General features: G+C 52.5%; 1 protein-coding gene across 1 annotated transcript in view; it reads right to left on the reverse strand.

Annotated features, from left to right (window-relative positions):
* CALN1 (calneuron 1) overlaps positions 1-20948 on the reverse strand; it is a 100392-nt gene that overhangs the window by 1947 nt on the left and 77497 nt on the right. The window contains exon 5 of the mRNA XM_057377612.1: positions 4753-4906. Within this exon, the coding sequence (XP_057233595.1) occupies positions 4753-4906 (154 nt within the window). The remainder of the gene's footprint in view (positions 1-4752; positions 4907-20948) is intronic.

Below are 20948 nucleotides of genomic sequence, written 5' to 3' on the forward strand. Positions count from 1 at the left end.
CTCTTTCAGTTTGAACTGAGTTGTCTCTGAAATTCTTTAACAGCAATTATCGACCTTGTGTGAATCCCTCCAACTCATCCAGGGAACTGGGAATAAGTGGAGAACCAAGAATGCTCCCTGAYGTCACTCAAGCCCCCACTGTGGCAATTCCCAGGAGTATCCATGGCACATGAGTCACTTTTCCAAACTCTTTTGGGTTTTCTGTGCTTAARCCAAATCAGGTTCATTAAGAGCCTTTCCAAGTGAACGCTTGCAGAATAATTGTCAAAATAGGTGAGAGCAGCAATTAAAAAMCAGCCAGAGTTGGGATTTTCAGCACTTGTCTTATTTCATTTGACTTTTTGCTAAGCTCATCAGTGAGAACTCATGCTGTGATTTAATAAAACCGGTTCATGACTCTGCCATGGCCTCCTCACACCTGAATGTCAGAGCCACTGTGATTTGTGTGAAGGTTCCCCCAGACTATCTCAAGATCGTTATGGCTGGAAAAGCCCAACCATGACTCCAGCATCACCACTAAATCATGTMCTGAGTGCCACTTCCACACTTCTTAGGAACTTCCAGTGATGGGGACTGCACCACTGTTGGACAGCCCTTTCTGTGAAGAAATGTTTTCTCGTTTCTGATSTAAACCTGCCMTGGYCCAGCCTGAGGCCRTTCCCTCTCCTCCTGTCCCTGYTCCCTGGGAGCAGAGCCCGACCCCSCYGGCTGCCCCCTCCTGTCAGGGAGTTGTGCAGAGCCACAAGGTCCCCCCKGAGCCTCCTTCGCTCCAGGATGAGCCCCTTTCCCAGCTTCSTCAGCCACTCCTGGGGCTCCAGACCCTTCCCCAGACCCTGCCCTCAGTTCTCTCCTTTCTCCAAATCCATAATCTTTGAGCACAGAATTTGTTCCCATCCTGCTGAATCCCACAGATGGCACCGTCCCAGGGCTGAGTGCCAACATTTGGGTGCCAGGGGCARTTTTTGACACCCGTGGGACTCTCCAGGGGTTGGATGTTCCTTGGACATGGGCAGAGCCTGAGGCTCCTCTGGAGGAATCCTCATCCCTTCTTAGTGGGAAGAGAAACCCAGAGGTTTCCAACACCCATCAGACCTCACGAGGTAAAGGCAGATYGAGGCTGGGTCATTCATCTTCCCAACACTCTCAGTGCTTTTTTATGGAATATTCTGCTGTTCACCTCTGTTGGTCACAGCAGAACAGAAATGCAGGAGTTGTGTGTTTGAGAAAGGCAGAGAAAACCCAACTCAGCTGCTGCCTTTGGGATGGAGGGACACCAGTGGGGATCACTCTCAGGACAGGCTGGTGAGCAGAACTCCCTCCCTGGCACAGAGCACTGCCCCTGGAACTCCTCCAGGAGGAACTGGGGCTCATGGGGCCAGGCTGTTTCCAGGCCACGATGCCCACAGTGGGTTTGGGATGCGCTCTCAGCACGGGGAGCCTTCTCTCCTGAACGAAAACAGCTCCTCTGAGGCCAGCAGCAGCAGCAGCAGGGTATTTATAGTGGGCTGTCCCAGCCCTGCTCAGGTGAGTGATGTTTTTTCGCGCTGGCTGCCAGGGGTTATTTTTGCCCTAACAGGTCAGTCTGTCATTGTCAGGCTGAGCTGGGCAGGGCAGGGGGAACAGGGAGGAGCTGCTGCTGCTGCACCCCGAGGATCTGAGAGGGGATAGAACCCCCTGGCAGGAGCTGCTGCTGCACCCCGAGGATCTGAGWGGGGATAGAACCCCCTGGCAAGCAGCACCAGGCCCGGTAACCAGAGAAACTGTTCTGTCCCCGCTCTGTGTCCTGAGCATTGGAGCAAGGGAGCTGCCAGGGAAAAGCTGCAGGGCTGTAAATCGTCCCTTCCCTGTGTGCCATGAAATCCCWCAGCCTTCACTGCCCTGCCCTGAGCACTGATCAAAACAGATAAAGCTGAGGACAGAACCGTGCCTCTGCTCTGGGCSCATCCTCGCCCTGGATTTGACATCCTGCAAATGGCTCCAATGTCCAGAGGGAGCAGAGGAAATCCCCGACTTGACCCTGACGGTAACACAAATATTATATCTGGGTTGTGGTGTGGGTGGTGGGAGATGGAAGGTCTGATATCCACATTGATATTGAGGAATATCACATGGTCATAAAAACCTTATCATCACAAGAGCCATGGTGGARTCATTGTGCCCTGATAGAAATGTGCACGTGTTTGGACTGATGGAATGGTGGCATTACCTGTGAAATACCCTTTAGCACCTGAGCCAGCTCACCCCCGTGTGGAGAGGGGGTGTCCAGGTGTGAAATAAGGGGGTATTCAGGTGTGGACAAGGGGGATGTCCAGGTATGGAATAAGGGGATGTCCAGGTGTGGACAAGGGGTATGTCCAGGTGTGGAATAAGGGGATGTTCAGGTGTAGAATGGGGGGATGTCCAGGTGTGGAATAAGGGGATGTTCAGGTGTAGAATGGGGGGATGTCCAGGTGTGGAGAGGAGGATATCCAGGGGTAGAGAAGGAAAATGTCTCTGCCCACAGAAGGGAGAAGGGTTTGGGGCTGCTCTGTGACCCAAGAACACTCTCAGAGGTGACAGTGGGTGGAGATACCAGGGTGCTCCTGGGAGTACCTGCCATGCCTGGTCCCTCATGAGATTCCCAAATTTCAGTGGCAATCTCTGGGGCTCATCTTGACTCCATTCCTCCCCATCATTAAAGGCCCTTCAGTGGAGGGGATGAAAAGTACCTTAAATATAGATGGGAGTTGCAAGGAATACTTGAATCACTCTTGGAAGGGTTGAAACTTCTTTCAGGGTCCAATTCACCTCATCTCAAGGTAGCATCTCCGTTAAACTCAAGGAATTCTACTCAAAAAGCACCTCCTTCACTGCACTATTAAGGAGTGAGTGAGGCACAGGGAGAGAGCCCAGGAGAGCTGATGGCTTTGCCTTAGTGCCATGATCTGGGGCAGGAGGGGCTGCAATTCCTGCTTCAGAACCCTGCAGGGATCCTGGAGTTTGAGAACTGGGAACTCTGAGAGCCTAAGTGGGTCATGGCTGTCCAGCCTGGAGAGCTGTTCAGCCTGTCCTTTCCTGGCTCCTGTCACCACTGTCACACACCAGAGCTGTCCCCTTCCGCTGGGACCTGCAGCAAAACTTCTGCCCCGTTGCTGACAGTTCGGCTCATCTTTATTCCCTGCTGGATTTGTGTGTGCTCCCAGCATCTAAAAAAGGCTCTGTTTTGCTTCGAGGTTCCGCCTGGCACCCGCAGTGCCAAAACATCCCACGAGAAAAGCTGTTCCTGCTGCACTTTTGGAAAGTGGAGCTTCCAAAGTGGGATGCTGAGCAGCATTGGGACCCGGGCTTTTTCTGGGATGGCTCATCCAGGCTCCCGAGCTGCCATCCTGCAGCAGTGACAGCTGGCTGCTGTCCCCAGGGCATCAGCGAGTCACTGGGCACCAACAGCTCCAGGCAAGCCAGGAACATCTCCCTCCCTGCTGCTCACCAGGAGGAGCAAAAAAATTGTTGCCTGGCCTGATTCAGAGAGTTCTGCTGCTGCCTCCCTCCTGCAGGCTTCTTAAAATTCAGCTGTGCTGCTCTCCAGYTCCCTGCAATGCCTGACACAGGGTGAGGATGCTGCCTGGAGCWGCTCTATCCCAGTAATGAGCCAGGCTGAGCACTGATATGCATGTTCACCCTTTGTGTCTCTGCCCCGTCCCCTTTCCGGGCTGTTTGACCCCATGAAGTGCCAGAATTCCCCCCAATTCGCTTCCAGAAAGTCAGATTTCTGGGCTGGGAAAGCACAATGGCTCTGCCAGGGTGATGGGCACAAACTCTGAGCTTCCCTGATCTCTTTCCCTGGGCTGTTCTGCGCTCGAGATGATTTCAGGGAATCATAGAAGAGTTTGGGTGGGAAGGGAACTTAAAACTCATCTCATTCCATGGGCAGGGACATCTCCCACTGTCTCAGGCTGCTCCAAGCCCTGTCCAGCCTGGCCTTGGACACTGCCAGGGRTCCAGGGGCAGCCACAGGATGGACACCAAAGGCCCTTGTGGTTGCTCCAAGCAGCAGCGCTTTGGAGCAGCACAGGACAAGGACATGAAAATGCTTCTCCTGAGGTGGCTGAAAATGGGGAATGTCCCTGCCAGTGCCAGCTCTGTCTGAGAGCAATTCCACTGCAGATCCCAGGGTCTGATCCCATTACTGATCCTTTCTGGTTCCGCGGAGGGACGGGAACATTCCCCCCTCTCTGGCTGACTCCAAGCACTGCTCAGCCCCTGACTCTGAGAGACCATCCCGTGCTGAGCCAGGTCCTGGCAGCTCAGAGCAAAAGGTGCCCAGGGCAGCAGGGCACGGAGGCACCACCTTTGCTCAGTGCTGCTGTTACAGTGCAGGAGAGGACTCGTCCCAGCTTCTCCCTGGGAGCCTTTTTGGGGTTTGAACAAAAAACTGGGGGAGCCCAGCAGAGCTTGGCAGGACCTGCAGAGCCAAGGAAACTTTTCCATGGTGGGATGAGGGAGATGAAGGTGTTTGTGTGGGGAAACTCAGGCTGGCTCAGACACTCAGCACATCCCCCTGCCTGGATCCCTTGGGGCAGGGGAGAGTCCCCACTGCCCCATCCTTGTGCCTAGGACAGCACCAGCTTTGCTGAGGGGAAGAAAAAGGCTGAGAGCAACCCTTGAGCTCTCTGAGTGAGCCCTCACTCCTAAATAACTCCCTGCACCCTCATCCCGGATCAGAGTGCCTTTCACACAAAAACAGGATAATTGCGCAGGAACCCCCAGTCTCACCTTCAAACTCRGTCTGGCAGTTGCCAGAGTTCTCGTTGAGGCTCTCCTCCTCATTGATGATGATGTTCTCAATGTCCTTCATGGTCAGATGGTCACGGAAGGCGTGGTACAGGATGTGCTTCAGCTCCTCCAGCGTGATCCTCTGCATGTCAAACTGCGGGCAGAGAGCGCGGTCACAGCGGGCACGGGGCCAGGAGGGGCCGGGCACCAGGTGAGGCCACAGCCCCCAGCTGGTGCTTTATCGACCTCATTTCATCAGGTTGTGCTCTTTGGGGTTCGTTTCAGTCCAACAGTGAATGCTGTCAATGGGGGATGCCCCTGCCAGCTGATTTAGGGCTGGGGGAGCAGCATAGACACCCAGCCCCGTGCCAGGGATGCCTCCCAGGCTGGAGAGGCAGCAATCCAGCATCAATCCAGACCATCCCAACACACAGAACACCCCAAGGGACTCCCCTGGGAGCTCTCACACCTTCCACAACTCACAACCTTGTTTCTGCCCCCTTTCCTTTCCTTCCCACCCCCCACGCTGTGCCTGGGTGGGAGGACACTTCCCTCTGAGCTCACTTCTGCCRCAGATCCAGCAGGTAAACGCTGCTCTGACACCAAGCAAACATTAAAACCCACAYTCCTGCTGAAYAGGAACATTTTGCCCCAGCAGGACRCTGCCCATGGCAGTTTGTGGCATTAATGAATCCCTGCTGCTGCTGCAGGAGAGGGAGCACTCGCAGGGGCTGCTGTGCCGGGCCAGGGGAGCAGAGGAGTTGCTCTGGGTTTGGGAAAGAAGGATGGAGATAATCCAAGCTGAGTTATTCTGTGTGTTGCAGGTGCTCATCCTCTGTTCAGCACCCCCAGCAGAGGCCTCACAGCCCCAAAAGGGTTTGTGCAGAGCCAACAGGGCCCTGCAGGGCTCCCCCACCCCATCTGGGCCACCCACCCCCCTCAGGGTCCCCAGGAAGCCCAAACCCCTCTGGCTGCACACCCCGGTGAAGGGAAGGTGATGCCAACTCACAGCCACCACTGCCACTGGGGGAGCGGGGCTGAAATCCCCATTCCTTCCCCAGCCTGAGGGGATCAGCCAAACCAGGCAGGGCAGGACAAGGGGAACAGGGTCAGACTRCCAGAGGGCAGGGATGGATGGGATATTGGGCACGAATTGTTCCCTGGGAGGTGGGRAGGCCCTGGCACAGGGTGCCCAGAGCAGCTGTGGCTGYCCCTGGATCCCTGGCAGTGCCCAAGGCCAGGCTAGACATGGGTTTGGTTTTTCTGCCTTCAGGGAATCAGAATCACAGAAAGGCTTGAGGTGGAAGGGACCTTAATGCCCATCCAGTGCCACCCCTGCCATGGCAGGGACACCTCCCACTGTCCCAGGCTGCTCCCAGCCCCAATGTCCAGCCTGGCCTTGGGCACTGCCAGGGATCCAAGGGCAGCCACAGCTGCTCTGGGCACCCTGTGCCAGGGCCTACCCACCCTCCCAGGGAACAATTCCTGCCCAATATCCCATCAAACCATACTTTCCATCAATCTGATCCCATTCCCCCTGTCCTGTCCCTCCAGTTCCTGATCCAGTTCCAGGGTCCCTCTGCCTGCTGTGGATCCCCTCCAGGCTCTGGAGGTGCTGTGAGGTCTCCACACAACCTCCTCCTCTCCAGGYTGAACAATCCCAGCTTTCCCAGCCTCTCCAAGCCTTTGCTGCTCTCCTCTCTGCCAGCATTGCCCTTAAAATGCTCTTGCAGAGCCTCCTGTCCCTATCCCCACCCTCCAGGCTGGGGCACAACCAGAGCTGTGGGCCCCAGACWGTGCCAGCAGTGATGGCCTGAGGGCTTTGGGTTGTTCCTGTACCCGTCAGAGTCTCTCTGCTGGGAAGGGATTGTTCTCTCAACAAACGCTCAGCTGCTGCTGCCTCTCCAGCTCTTCCTGTCGGATGTTGTGCTAATACAGTGAGAAATGGGTTTTTTTGATTGGTTTGTTGTCATTTGTTGAGTTTTAGGAAATGGAACAGCCTCYGATGGGACTGAACATCATCCTCGTTGGCTCAGAGTTGGATTCAGTGATCGCCGGGGGCCCCTCACTCCGAATATTCTGTGAATTGTGAATTTATGCAGGGATTTTTTRGTCYCCTGGCAGRAGTGTGGTCCATGCTCCTCCCTCGCTCTGTGCAGGACCCRTGTCCCCACTGTGTCCCCACGGCAGTGTGGCCAGGACGGGCAGCTCRGGGCAGCCAGGGATAAGCTGTGCCTGGGCTCCCGAACCATTCCTGCCGCTCTCCCGCTGTCCAACCCGGCAATTTCCCTGATTCACTTTTCAATTACTGCGGGTTTTATTGTGCTAATGACAGCAACCAGGGAGCAACTCGTAACTTTTATTGACTCCGCGGGGAGGCCAGCGGGGACCGCGGGAGCTGGGAGCTTTCGGTAGGATTTGTAATGAGGAGAAATCAATGGAGCCGCGTGTGAGCCTGGGGATGGCTCAGGGTGAGCAGAGAACACAAACCGTGCCCGGCCCAGGCACTGCCGTGAGCACCGGGAGCGGGCGCTGCATCGCGGGATGGAGCCCTGGGGCGGGAGGAAATGGCTGTCAYGACGCGGCTGTCGCGACATGGCTATCACGACATGGCTGTTGTGRCACGGCTATCGTGACACAGCTATCGTGACATGACTATCAGGACTCGGCTATCACGACACAGCTATTGCAACATGGCTGTCACGGCACGGATATTGTGACACGGCTATCGCCAGATGGCTATCGTGACATGGCTGTTGCAACATGGCTGTCACGATATGACTATCAGGACTCAGCTATCATGACACAGCTATTGCAACGTGGCTGTCACGACACAGCTATCACGACATGACTATCACAACACGACCATCAGGACTCGGCTATCATGACACAGCTATTGCAACATGGCTATCACGACATGGCTATCGTTACATGACTATTACGACACGGCTATTGTGACATGGCTATTGTGACACAGCTATCGTGACATGACTATCACGACATGACTATCAGGACTTGGCTATCGTGACATGACTATCACGACATGACTATCAGGACTTGGCTATCGTGACATGACTATCAGGACTCGGCTATTATGACACAGCTATTGCAACATGGCTGTCATGACATGGCTATCGTGACATGGCTATCATGACACGGCTATCAGAACTCGGCTATTGTGACACAGCTATCACAACATGGCTATTGTGACATGGCTATCACGATATGGCTATTGTGACATGGCTATCATGACATGGCTATCGTGACATGGCTATCACAATACGGCTATTGTGACATGGCTATCAGGACTCAGCTATCGTGACACAGCTATCACAACATTGCTGTCACGGTATGGCTATCATGACTTGGCTATTGTGACATGGCTATCACGACTTGGCTATTGTGACATGGCTGTCTCAATATGGCTATAGTGGCATGACTATCACGACTTGGCTATCACCATATGGCTATCATGATATGGCTATCTCAACACTGCTATCACGATATGGCTATTGTGACATGGCTGTCACGACTTGGCTATTGCAACATAGCTATCRTGACATGGTTATCGTGACATGGCTATAGCGATGTGGTACCCCTGGGTGTGCTCTATGGAATGATGGGATATCCCAAACTCTGGCCCTGGTACCCCAAGTGTCCCCCCCCCACACCCCATAGCCCTTACAGGGCCAGCATGGAATGTCCCCAGTGCTGTCCCAGCTCTGCCAGAGGCACTCTGGGGTCTGTGGGGTACAAACTGCTCTGGGCAGGGCTCCTTTGGGGCCAGGAATAATTTRGGGTTTTGTGGCTGTCCTGTACAGGGCCAGGAGCTGAACTCGATGGTCCTTGGGATATTCCATGAAWCCATAACACTCAGTGTGGATTCAGAGCATCCCTTAAACCTGCTGGCCCCGTGACTCCGGGGACAGAGGCTGCTGTGGCCTCCACATGTCTGACAGGAGCCCACAGGGACATATTTAGGTTCGAGGATGGGAAATGCTGCTGGGGCTGGGCTGTAAAGAAACCCTTTTCTGTCCAAGGACAAAYCCGAAAATGCCATTCCCTCCTGGAGACGCAATTCCCTCCTGGAGATGCCATTCTCTCCTGAAGATATAATTCCCTGTGACAATCTCACCCCTGGGCGAGGCTGCTCCCACCCTTCACCAGACCCAGACTAACTTTGGGGTGATGCTTTACGCAGGGGAGTGTGTCTTGGGCTGTGTCTGTTCCTAAAATGAACAAAAGAGGAACAGGCGCCACCTCCACGGAAACAGCGGGAACATCAACCCTGGCCCCATCCAACCATCCTGAAGTGCTTCAAGAAACCACGAGAAGTGAGGCTTTGGTTCATTTCTCAATTACAGAATGGTCCGAGGCTGCAGCACAAATTAACAGCTCCAGCAATTTCTGTGGGTGGGTTTAKGGCTGCCAGGCCTGGCCCCAGGCTGATCCTAATCAAAGGGAATCCCTAACGAGGGCTGCACCGTCCTGCCCCTCCATGCCAGGCCTGGGGGAGCCTCTAGGAGAAGCAAACCCCTCACATTTCATTAGGGCTAAAGCTGGGGATTCCCATTTGGCACCAACCACCCTCTGCCACCCCACAGATCTGGAGTTCCCATGGGTTCTTGTCCCTGGGGTAAATCCAGCAGTGGGATGAGGTCAGACCTGCTCTGATGGAGCTGTTTGTGTGCCCCACCACAGGCAGAGGTTTCGGGCAGAGCTGTTCCCCCTTTGCTCACTCAATGGGAGCACAGCGAGGGGGTTTTGGGGCAGATCGCTGTGTGGGGTGTGCCAAAACTCCAATTATTCCAAGGAAAAAAATCACACGAAGTTCCTCCATCGGGGCAGGGCAGGACAGGGGGTYTGCACCCCGGGGGGACCCTCGGGGCCAGCAGCTCCTGTGTTGGGGAATTCACCTGGAATTCACCCCCTGATCCCGGTGAAGCTGGTGCCGGGCAGCACCAATGGGGCTGTGACAGCACAGGGGATTGGGAGGGAGGGGCAGCCTTGCACAAACAATCCCCCTGTCTGCTCCAGCTGACAGATTGGGCCTGACCTCACAGCCTTTTCCCCATTTTCCACAGGGTCCCTGTCTGGAGAAACAATCCTGGACCTGCTCCTGGATGGGATGAGGCAGCAGAAACCTGAGCGAGGTGAATGGATGGGCCCTGCTGCTGCTGCTGCTGCTGCTGGCYCCAGGAAGCCTCAGCCTAAGGAAACCCATTTTTTCACTGAACAGCTACAGATGTTTTGAGAGTGCCGGGAGAAGTGGAGGAGAAGGTGAGAGCTGTTCCTGAGCTGCACCAGTAATGAATAAAGGCTTTACAAGAGCTGCTGGGGGCGACTTGAGGCATCYTTGGCACTGCTGCTGCTGCTGGTTAACAGAAAATAACAATGAGGCAGCAAACTGAGCTTCTAACCCTGCTGTGCAGCACTAGAGAGAGCCAAGAGAGAATCCCAGAATCCCGGAATTCCAGAATAGGCTGAGTTGGGAGGGATCTCAAAGCTCACCCCTGCCATGGGACACCTTCCAATATCCCAAGGTGGTCCCCAATGTCCAGCCTGGCCTTGGACACTTCCAGGGATCCAGGGGCAGCCACGGCTGCTCTGGGAAATCTATTCCAGGGCCTCCCCACCCTCTAAAGCCAAAGGGAAAAGAGAAAGGAACCCAAAGTTTTTATTCTCCAAGTCCATCAGTAAATCCCAACACTCCCCAGGAAGGGCTCCAGGCCCTGGAGTGGTTGTCCCAAAGGCAAACAYTGTCAATAACAAATATTCTCCCTTCCTCCTCCTCTTCCCAGCTTTTATACCTGAGCTGACATCCCAYGGTCTGGAACATCCCAGGACCTCAGGACTGGCACCTTCTCATTTGCAAGACATGAAATATTAAAAAGACATTTTTTTCCCCGCAGTGAGAAATTCACCTAAAGCAGGAGAAATTCAGCCGTGCAGGGAAAAGTCACCATTTGTCAAACTGGCACTTTCTAAAGAGAAGGAAGGAATAACAAATTTGAAATGCCATGAGTTCCTGACATTGCTAAAGGGGCTCAGGAGCTGGAGGTGGCAATGCCACCACCAGTGGGTCCCAGCGGGGCTTCCCAGTGCCCCCAGCATCTGCAGCTGCACGGTCAAGGCACACAAACAACAGTGCTGGGCTATTTTTACAATTTCCCCCACTAATTGGAGCCAGCAGGGCTCCTCTAAAGCCCCTGAAGCCACTGGCTCCCCAGATCACACATTTACTGAGAGGTGGTGACAGTGGAGCTGCCCTGTGCCTGTCACGSATCTCTCCTGACAAGTCAAGAGCCCTGAAGGAAGTCAGAGAAATCTCAAATTCAGCTGGAGACAGAAACACTGGAAAAACCCTCCCCTGCTGCAGCTCAGCTTAGCAATTCCAGAGCAGAGGATGTGAAAAATTGGTGCTGGTGCACCAAGGCTCAGAGGAAGGGAAGAAAGGACAGAAATGATTTGAATATTTTGAATTAGTCTCTCTCTGTCACCTCGCGCTGGGACATAGATGTGCCTTTTATTTGCATGCTGTAATTATTGTCACATCCCCTTTTGCTCTCCACATAACAACCATTGTTTGAAACCAAGATTGATTCAGCTGAAAASCACGACATTGAAACCAAAGCCTGGAGCATCTGCTCAGCTACTCCAGTGCTGGGAGCMCAGGATATTTTTCCTTGCCATGGCACAAACGAGGTGATCGCTTGTGAAGTCCCCTCCAGCAATTCACTYGGCATTTGTCAGCTGCTGCAATAACTGAGAGAGGGAGCAGGAGATAYGGATCAGCTGTCAGTGCTGAAAAATAAACTTGAGGAAAGTGATTTTAGTGCCTGACTCAGTCTGCAGCAAGGAGGGGGCACTGGCACCTCCACGCTGGGATAAACGAGCAGCTYYTCCTGCCAGGCTGCAGGAGAGCTCSGGAGAACACAGGAAAGCAGAGCTCAGGGAAAGGGGGAGCAGAGAGCAGGGAAAGAGGAGCAGAGAGCAGGGAAAGCAGGAGCAGAGCTCAGCTCAGGAATCAGTTACCCACAGCACACAGCCCAGCACAGAGGTTTGCGGACAGAGCTCCTGATGGCACACCCAGTGTCACGCATGGCCTGCTCCCAGCAGGGCTGTGGCACTGGTGACAGCTGTGCCACTTYGGCAGCCTCTGCCCAGGAACCTCTYGGTGACACCTGCCAAGGYTTTTGTTCTCCCACTAAAAGGAATGAGAAGGGAGTGTCCTTATAACCAAACTGTGACTCTGTGGGGAAGACCAGACCAATACTGGGGGACAGGAGGAACAATGGGAAGGATTTCCATGGGAATTCACTGAYTGACTGACCCCAGACTGGGTTAATGAACTACAAGAGCAGAGACATGAGAGAAAGAAGAAAGGGGGATGTGTATTAAAKSGGGGTGGATATTAAAGGGGATGGATGTTAAAGGGGGGATGGATATTAAAGAGAGGGTGGRTATTAAAGGGGGGATGGATATTAAWGGGGAGGTTGCATTGGGCRTTTTGGGGAGCCTGCACCTCTCAAGCACCTCAGSCAAYGGGGAAAGAGAGAGGGAACTGCAGTTGSGAAATTGGGATAARAGAGGCTGYRTYCTCTATCAGTWTGAGAMACMCCATGGGGAATGCCCATGAGCTCTCCCTTTATTGATGAATAAAGGTACAGGACTCCTCTGTAWCYTKTTTGGACATGAATTTCTGKTTTTTGTGGATTCATTTTCCTGACAACACYATGCTGCCTTTCCCTGCATGAAATCCAGGCCCTCTGGATTTCCAGGCCSATTTCCCCTGGAAATCCAGACCCTCCTGTTCCAGCTGATAGCTCCTGTCATCCCTGACATTGTTCCTGCAGTGCTTCATTCTGGTTTGAAATCCCTTAAAAGAGCAAAATTCACATCTGGGAGAGGTTTGGCCTGGTTTGAAATCCCTCAGGAGAGCAAAGTCCATATCTGGGGAAGGTTTGGTCTGGCTCCTTCTCTGCCCCTCTCCTGCCGTGTTTGACACAGCCACCCTGAGGTGAAGCTGGGCTTTGCTCCCCTTGAGGTGTCCCCACCACCTGCTTTGTCATTTCTTGGGCTCCCTCTGTCTGTGCTGCCCTAAAGAATCATCTCACAGCAGCTGATTTCACCAGGAGTGGGTAAAGAAAAGCAAAAAAAGCAAAAAGAAAGGAACAATCTAAAATGCACCAGTGCTGCTGCTCCTTGGTAACTCAGAACCATTGAATCCCAAATGGTTTAGGTTGGAGGGGCCCCTAAAACCATCAGATTCCACCCCTGGCCCTGGGCAGGGACCCCTTTGCTGTGCCAGGGTGCTCCAAGCCTGCTGTTCCATCATCTCTGTGGTCCTTTTGTCAACTGCCCCTGTTTCCCATGGATTAATGTTGCTGWCAGCACTGGGGCCTGGCTGAAATATCTGCTCCCTCCTGAGAGTGTCAAGAGCACCTGAATTTYATCAGAGAGATAAGGGGAGCAGACTGTGTCATATCTGCCTGCAGCTCAGGCATCAAAACATCCATTTTTCACTGATTTGTTCCTTTTTTCCATTGAAGGGAAATGTGGATTCTTCAGGGTTTGGGCTTTTTTATTCCATTTGTGTTTTTACTTTTTTTTCATCATGGGCGACTGAATAAAATTTACATTTAGGCAACAAAAGTTCACAATAGATTCCCACCACCTTCTGTATTAAACATTTCCCTCTGGTTGGAAAAGTTTGATGTTGATTCCCCAAGGGAAAAGCAGGAAAGAGCTGCAGGGAATGGAGTCCCTGAGCCCACAGAGCTGCTCTGGGGTGGGGAGTGTGCACATCCAGAACTGATGGAATTAAAAGCAAGGCATTGCAAAATAGAATTTGAAGCAGTTCGCAGCATTCATGAGTGATTTTCAAATTATTTGGGAAGAGAGAAGTTATCAGAGTTGACAAGGCATCGTTAGATGCAGTGAGGAGGAATAAAACTCACTCTTTAATTTATATATTCTGTCAATTAATAAAGGAATTTATATAAATGAGGTGCTCAAGATCAGGGAGAACAAAGGGGAATCTGCTTCTCTCAGAGCCTAAAGAGCCAAAGCAACACATCCTGGGAAAAAAGGGGAAAAGCATCCCTGGGAAAAGCTGTTACTGTCAGCTGGGTTTTGGAGGTGCTAATGAGAACTGCCTGGAATGAAGGGGATCACAGGGAATCCTGAGGATCCGATCAGCCCCAGCACAGGGCTGTGACAATCTGACACGCCTCCATCAAGGAAATGCTGTCACTGCTGCCCCAGCCCTGCCAACAGCTCCAGAAATCTCCCTCCCCGAGCTAATTGCTCCTTAATAGCTTGTTGTGCGAGCACTCGCTAATTACAAGTCGGGCAGCTTTGTGAAAACACATCAGAGATGTTCCCACAGGTGAGAAATGGGTTTGGGGAAGAAAGGAACTTTCAGCAGTGTGGGTTTGTGAGTCCGGGGTGATGTGGAGTCCTGTTCCCAGCGGTCGCGCTGAGTCAGAGCGCTGCTGTCATCAGACATCAATAATTCAGCAGGTGAGGGACCCGGGTGGCCCTGGCCTTGCTCTCGRGGCTGCATTTTCAATTCACAGTAACCCAGCTCTCTGTGCTGGTTTTTGTTTCTGAATTCCTGCACTTTTYCCTCAGACTGCCCCGTTCGGACCCACGACACTGACAGAGACTGTGACCCCAGCCTGGAGCATTCCCAGGAGATGGRGAATGAGAGGGGCTGCAAAATGGGACTGGGAGAGAGACCCGGAGTGTGACACTGCTGGGACCCCACAGAGCCTGGGGCAGTGCTGGGCACCCCAGGACAGCACGGATACGGTGGGGCTGGAGTGTCCAGAGAAGGGAACAGAGCTGGGAAGTGTCTGGAACCCCAGGAGCAGCTGAGGGAGCTGGAAAGGGGCTCAGCCTGGAGAAGAGGAGGTTCCAGGGGGACCTTGTGGCTCTGCACAACTCCCTGACAGGAGGGGGCAGCCRGGGGGGTCGGGCTCTGCTCCCAGGGAACAGGGACAGGAGGAGAGGGAATGGCCTCAGGCTGTGCTAGGTTGGACATCAGGAGGAATTTCCCCATGGAAAGAGTGGTCAGACCTTGGCAGGGGCTGCCCAGGGGGGTTTGAAGTCCCCAGCCCTGGAGGTGCCCAAGGAACCCTGGATGTGGCACTCGGTGCTCRRGGCTGGGGACACAGTGGGGACTGGGCACAGATTGGACTCGATGATCCTGGAGGGCTTTTCCAGCCCCAGGGATCCTGGATTCTGTGTGACCCCTGTGCAACAGTGCCAGGGCTGGGCTGAGCCTCCTTGGGGGTCACAACAGCAACCCCAGCAAACCCAGAGGGCAGGAATTCCCTCCCACCCTTTATCCCACTGTCTCTACCAACTGCAGCCTTGGAAGAGCCTTCCAGACCGCTGGAATGTGAGAAATCCACTGGAATGTGAGAAATTCACGGGCAGATGCAGACTTTGCCAACTGCAGAACAAAAGGAAAGGCAGAAGGAATCCCCAGGCATCATTAGTCCTGATGGTAATTAATTTATGCAACAAAAATAAAAAGTGACGGCCTAAATTGGAGTTTTCTGTTGCCTCTGGGAGGATCAATTGGAGTTTTTATCCCACATTTAGATGCTAATGGCACAATCCATCACTGCACAGCCATTCCAGAGCAATGGTGGCGTTGTTTAGAGGCAAATTCGTAATGAAGTATTGAATACTGGAAGAGGAAAGATTGAATGCTGGAAAAGGAAGTACTGAATGCTGGAAGAGGGAATATTGAATATTGGAAAAAGAGATGCTGGATGCTGGAAGAGGAAACACTAAATATTGGAAGAGGAAATATCAAATACTGGAAGAGGACATATTGAGTTTTGGAAAAGGAAATACTGAATGCTGGAAGAGGAAATATTGAATGTTGGAGAATGGAATATTGAATGCTGGAAAAGGAAATATTGAATGTTGGAAAAGGGAATATTGAATGTTGGAATATGGAATTACTGAATGCTGGAAGAGAAAACATTGAATATTGGAAGAAGATGAAGGAGATGCAGTGATGGCTTTCAGAGAACTCATTTTCTCTGYTGGTGGTGGTGGAACTGTGGGGTCTGGACTGCTGATGTTCAAGGTAAGTTCGAGATGTTTGCTGATCTCAGAGAAGGAAAAAGAGCACAAAGTTTGCTTTCAGTATTCYCTAAACTCCATCTCTTTCTTTGGGAAGGAACTTTCCTCCAGGTGACAATTCCTGGATGGGCAGGGTCAAAGCAGAGTCAGGAGCAGAATCCCACCTTCACTGCAGGATGGAAGCAGGGACACCTCGAGGGAATCATTTACTGAGTTATTTCGGCAAGTTCTGTAAACTTCCAGCACATCCAACTCGTGCTGTCAGGAAGTTTCACACCTTGCAGGAGAAATCCTCTCCTTTGGCTCGCTCTGAATCTGTCTCCAGTTTCACTCGCACCCTTCCCAGATCCACTCATCACCTTCCCAAACTCTGACAGATAACAGATAACCCAGTTAGCTTTTCATCCACCTAAGTTTCTTCTGTTTATCCACCAAAGTTCCTTCTTTTTATCCACCAGTTCCTTCTTTTCATCCACTAAAGTTCCTTCTTCTTACCCACCTAAGTTCCTACTTTTTATACACCCAAGTTTCCTCTGGAGAAAGCACTACCTACAATTCACGAATGTCTCCTCCTCGTTAACTCCTCCCATCCTACCATGTCCCTTCCAAGATATGGTGGAGCAGATCCCAATGCCATGAACATGCACCACAAGCTGTTTTTCCCCCTATTCCCTGCTCAACCTTTCCCAGTTTCCCACTTGCTGTTGGAGTGCTGAGGGCTGAGCTGACATTCCCATGGACCTGTTAAATACCTTCAGGATCTCATTCCCGAGTGGCACCAGCCAGCTCCGATCCCTCTGCCTGCCTCGTTGAGGAACCTGCTATTCCTGGGGTTGCAAAGTCCCAATCCCCTGCCTGGGGATCTCAACCTGCCTGCTGGGATACCAGGGAGGAACTCCACAAACCCTGTGCTGGCCCTGAACAAGGAAAGGCTGCTCCTCAAGGAACCCTTCCAAGTTTGTGGCTGTTTCACAGYAGGGGGCAGGGCCCAGGAGGAGTGGAGCAGGAGGAGTTTTAGGGTCCTGTCCAATCCACACCATTCTATGATTCCATGATTCTGTGAATCTATGGTTTTATGATTTCATGATTCTGTGATTCCATAATTCCATAATTCTATGATGTCATGATTCCATGACTCCATAATTCTATGATTCCATGATTCTGTGACTCCACGAGTCAATGATTCTGTGGATATATGATTCTATGATTCCATAATGTCATAAATCTATGATTCCGTGAATCTATGATTCGTTGCTTTCATGATTCCACAATTCCATGATTCCATTATTCTATGATTCTGTGATTGCATTCCTCCACAATTCCATGATTTAATGAGCTACATTTTACATTTCCCTCAAACCCGGGAACTGTTGAGCCACATGTTTTTTGGTTTTTTTTTTTACATTTTGGAGAATTGTGCCCTTTTCCTGCATTTAACGGCTGGTGGGAATTACTTCCAATAGGAAGTTGGACCAACTTTCCTGGTCAACAATAAGGAAAACCTGACACCACCTGACTTTTCTGTCTCTTTATCCATGGGAATTTGGGCCATTTGAAGGGATTGATGTGAACTCATCCCCTTCTCACTCTGTGTTATTTTATACAAACCCCTGAACCACCACTTTGGTCCCAAAGCCTCAAAGGATTCCAGGGCAATCCCACCTTCCAAATGTGCAGTTCAATACTTTGGACTGCACTTCCAGTTTTATTTCCCCACTGGAAATAAAAAGGAGAAACCAACTTGTTGATCAAAGTTTCATTTTGGCAGAGCGCTCTCTTCAGCTGCTCCGCACGAGCTTCAGTTTCTGCCTCAAACRCAGCGTGGGAGGGCTGAGATTCCCAAATGTCCCACGCCAGGCTGGGAGCACAGCTGCAGCTGGGCTGCCAGATGTGTTCTTGCTGACTCTGACTGCCTGCACAGAGAGGAGAACAAACACGGCTGCACCGCGAAGGGGTTTTTTTGTTGGGTGTTATGAAAGTGGAAAATTGATATTATGGATGTAAAAGGCAAACATAAAATCATGGAATCAGGAGTGAATGCTGAGTTAATAAGTTGATCTTGCTTTTTTTCAATGTGTGAGCAAGGAAATAATGGCTCAGGGTTGGGAGGGGGTTGGTTTTGTGCCTTTYATTACTGAGGCTGCTTCCCTGCCTGGCAATCCTGAGAGCTCCTGACTTCATCCCCGGCTCCACAGGCATGGGAAAACAAAGGAAGGATTGGGGAAATGTCAGCCAAAGCAGTAGGAAAAAACACCCAAATAGCAAAACAAAGCAGCTAGGTGCTTCCAGGGAGAATGGAGCAGGATGGAGCAGGGRTGGAGAAGGGCAGAGCAGAATGGAGTGGGATCAATTGGGATGGAACGGGATAGAGCAGGATGGAGTAGGATGGAGCAGGGTGGAGCYGAGTGGAGAAGGATGGAGTGGGGTSGAGCAGGATGGARARGGATGGAGCGGGATGGAGYGGGAYRGWGYGGGATRGWGCAGRATGGARCRGGATGGWGCWGRATGGAGCAGGATGGAGTGGGATGGAGCRGGTGTTCCCATGTGGGAGGCCACRGCCAAGGCTCAGGTAGGAATTAACCCCAAATCCAGGTGTGTGCACTGTCAGGGTTGTCTGGTATTGTTGCACGCACATCCCAGCAATGCCCTGCACTCCAAAGCCTGGCTTTAAGCAGGATCCCAGGCACAATGGTGATCCCCAAGGGTGAGAGGAGAGGGCACAAAATCAAATCTGAAAATGCAAAACATTTAATTTCCCCCAGCAACCAGCATTTCCTGGTAAGGTGGCAGACTGGAAAAAGGAATAAACACTCCCTGGGTGTTCCACTGGGAATGATGCAAGGTGGCAAATCYMTCYTCTGGCTYCTTAGGGYGGATATCGGGGAAGGTTCTTCTKYCCYCAGAGGGTGCTGGCACTGCCCAGGCTCCTCAGGGAATGGTCCAGCCCCGAGGCWGCCRGAGCTCCAGGAGCGTTTGGACAGGGTGGGAATTTTGGGTGTCTGGGCAGGRCCAGGAGCTGGCTGACCCTGCGGGTCCCTTCCTGCCCGGGATATCCCACGATTCCGCGGGGAATGGGGAGTGCTGGCTCTGTGTCCYTGCTCACAGCCGCGGTTCGGAGCCACCAGAGGCAGCAGCAGAAGCTCATGGTTTCGGTGTGTGCAGAGTCAGCCCCGCCCGCAGCTGCTCCTCTCCCGTTATCGCCTTTGATGGCTTCCGAASGACGGCTCTTAGCAGCCCCTGCTGCTCCCAGCCCTGCTGGGATGCACAGCCAGGAGCATTTCAGACACAGAAAAACCCGCTTTTTAACAGGATCCAACCCCTGTTCCCGGTGTAAGGCAGCTCTGAAGCTCGGCTGGATGGAGTTATTAATAAAAGAAATGTAAACATACCCCGTATTTGCAATAATTCTCCATTATCCCCTCGGCAGGCAGCTCGGAGCAGCGCACGTGGAGCAGGTGCCCCGCTGCTCTCTGCTCCTGTCAGGGCTGATTTCATCAGGATGAGGTTTTTTGCTCTGAAATGTTTCAGAAGCAACAGGGAAACAGATGGGGAAGGAAGCTGCACATGGCCAGCACTGAACCCACCCTGACTGCGCTGAAATGTCTCCATGAAAGGAGGAGTGATAAGCACGGGGACATTTGGGGACAGCAACAGYTCCTGGGGAAGGGAATTCAGACAGRRGATGAAKTAGGAGCAGGGATTAATCCCAGATTTACCTGGGATTGACTAAACCCGGTGGTCCTGAACTCTGTGGAATGTCTTTCTCTGCAGGAAGGAGTTTGGCTGTGGCACTGCCAAGGTGGGGACAGYGTGGGTTGTGTGACAGAGAATTCCAGCTCCGCTGCTGAGATCTCTGGGATTGACCCTGCCTGACCTTCCCACACTGCAGAGGGCAGGAACTGCTGGAAATAAATCCATGGGAATCCTTCCTCTGGCACACCCAGCACACCCAGCACACCCGGCACACCCAGATGGGCAGCTGCTCTGAGGGTGACAAACACAGGATGGTTGGGTGTCCCTGAGGGTGGCAAATAGGGTTTTGGGGGGGTCCTGAGGGTGACAAACACAGGATTGTTGGGTCTCCCTGAGGGTGACAAACACAGGATTGTTGGGTGCTCCTGGAGGTGACAGAGGATTGTCCTGGGGTGACAAATACAGATTTTTGGGTGCTTCTGGGGATGACAAACAAAGGAATTTTGGGTGCTCCGCTGGGTGACAAACAGAGGATTGTCCTGGAGGTGACAAACACGGGAATTTTGGGTGCTGTTGAGGGTAACAAACTCAGGATTGTTGAGCTGTGGGCMGGTGGCACTGCAGTGGGGCTGTGCCAGGAACCATCCCCGAGCAGGGGACCTCACTCCTGAGCCATGTCCATCCCAAGACCATCCCTCACATCCATCCCCTGCCCCGGGAGGTTGGGGGCCATAAACCCACATCCCTCAGCATCACAAACCCCAGCCCTGGCAGGGTCTATTTTAAAGGAACAGTGAAAACTGGAACATCCACTGAACCTGAGAGTCGCTGTAATTTAATTAAAATTTTATCCTGCTGATCCGATCATATCCTAAAAGCACCTGCAGGCTCTGCCTGTGGGATCAGAGCAGTTCCTGGGATTTCAGGAGTCCTGCTCCCCTGGTAGCTCATCACACACTGAGAYTGAGGGGATGTGAAATTCCTGCTTCCTGCAGACTTTGAAAAACAGAATGTGCAGAACTAGGATTGAGTCCCCAGGCAGCCAGAGGAGAAAGGGAATGAGGGAAATTGGAGAAGCCAGAGCAGCCACCATGGATGTGCCCAGGTACCACAGACAGGGGAGGCTGCTCCAAACAGAGCCCCAAGTCTGATTTGCCTGGAAAAAAAGAGGGATTTCTGTCCATGTTGTGGCACATCCAAGGGAGAGCTGGAATCCCAGTGCCGTGGGGGCTGCCAGCCCCAAYGTGGGCACATCTCTGTGCCTCTGCCAGGGGAAGACATGAAAAGATTGCTAATTAACGCTGGTAACTGATYGCCTTCTCCCCTGAGCTGCGTGGGAATGGCTCCCTGAGGCTCCAGGCCAGGCTCTCACTCCCTCGGGGCTGCAGCTCAGAGTT

This window comes from Malurus melanocephalus, unplaced genomic scaffold (assembly GCF_030028575.1).
Source record: "Malurus melanocephalus ecotype Western Australia unplaced genomic scaffold, MMel_1.1 scaffold_319, whole genome shotgun sequence".
NCBI classification, from domain to species: Eukaryota; Metazoa; Chordata; class Aves; order Passeriformes; family Maluridae; genus Malurus; species Malurus melanocephalus.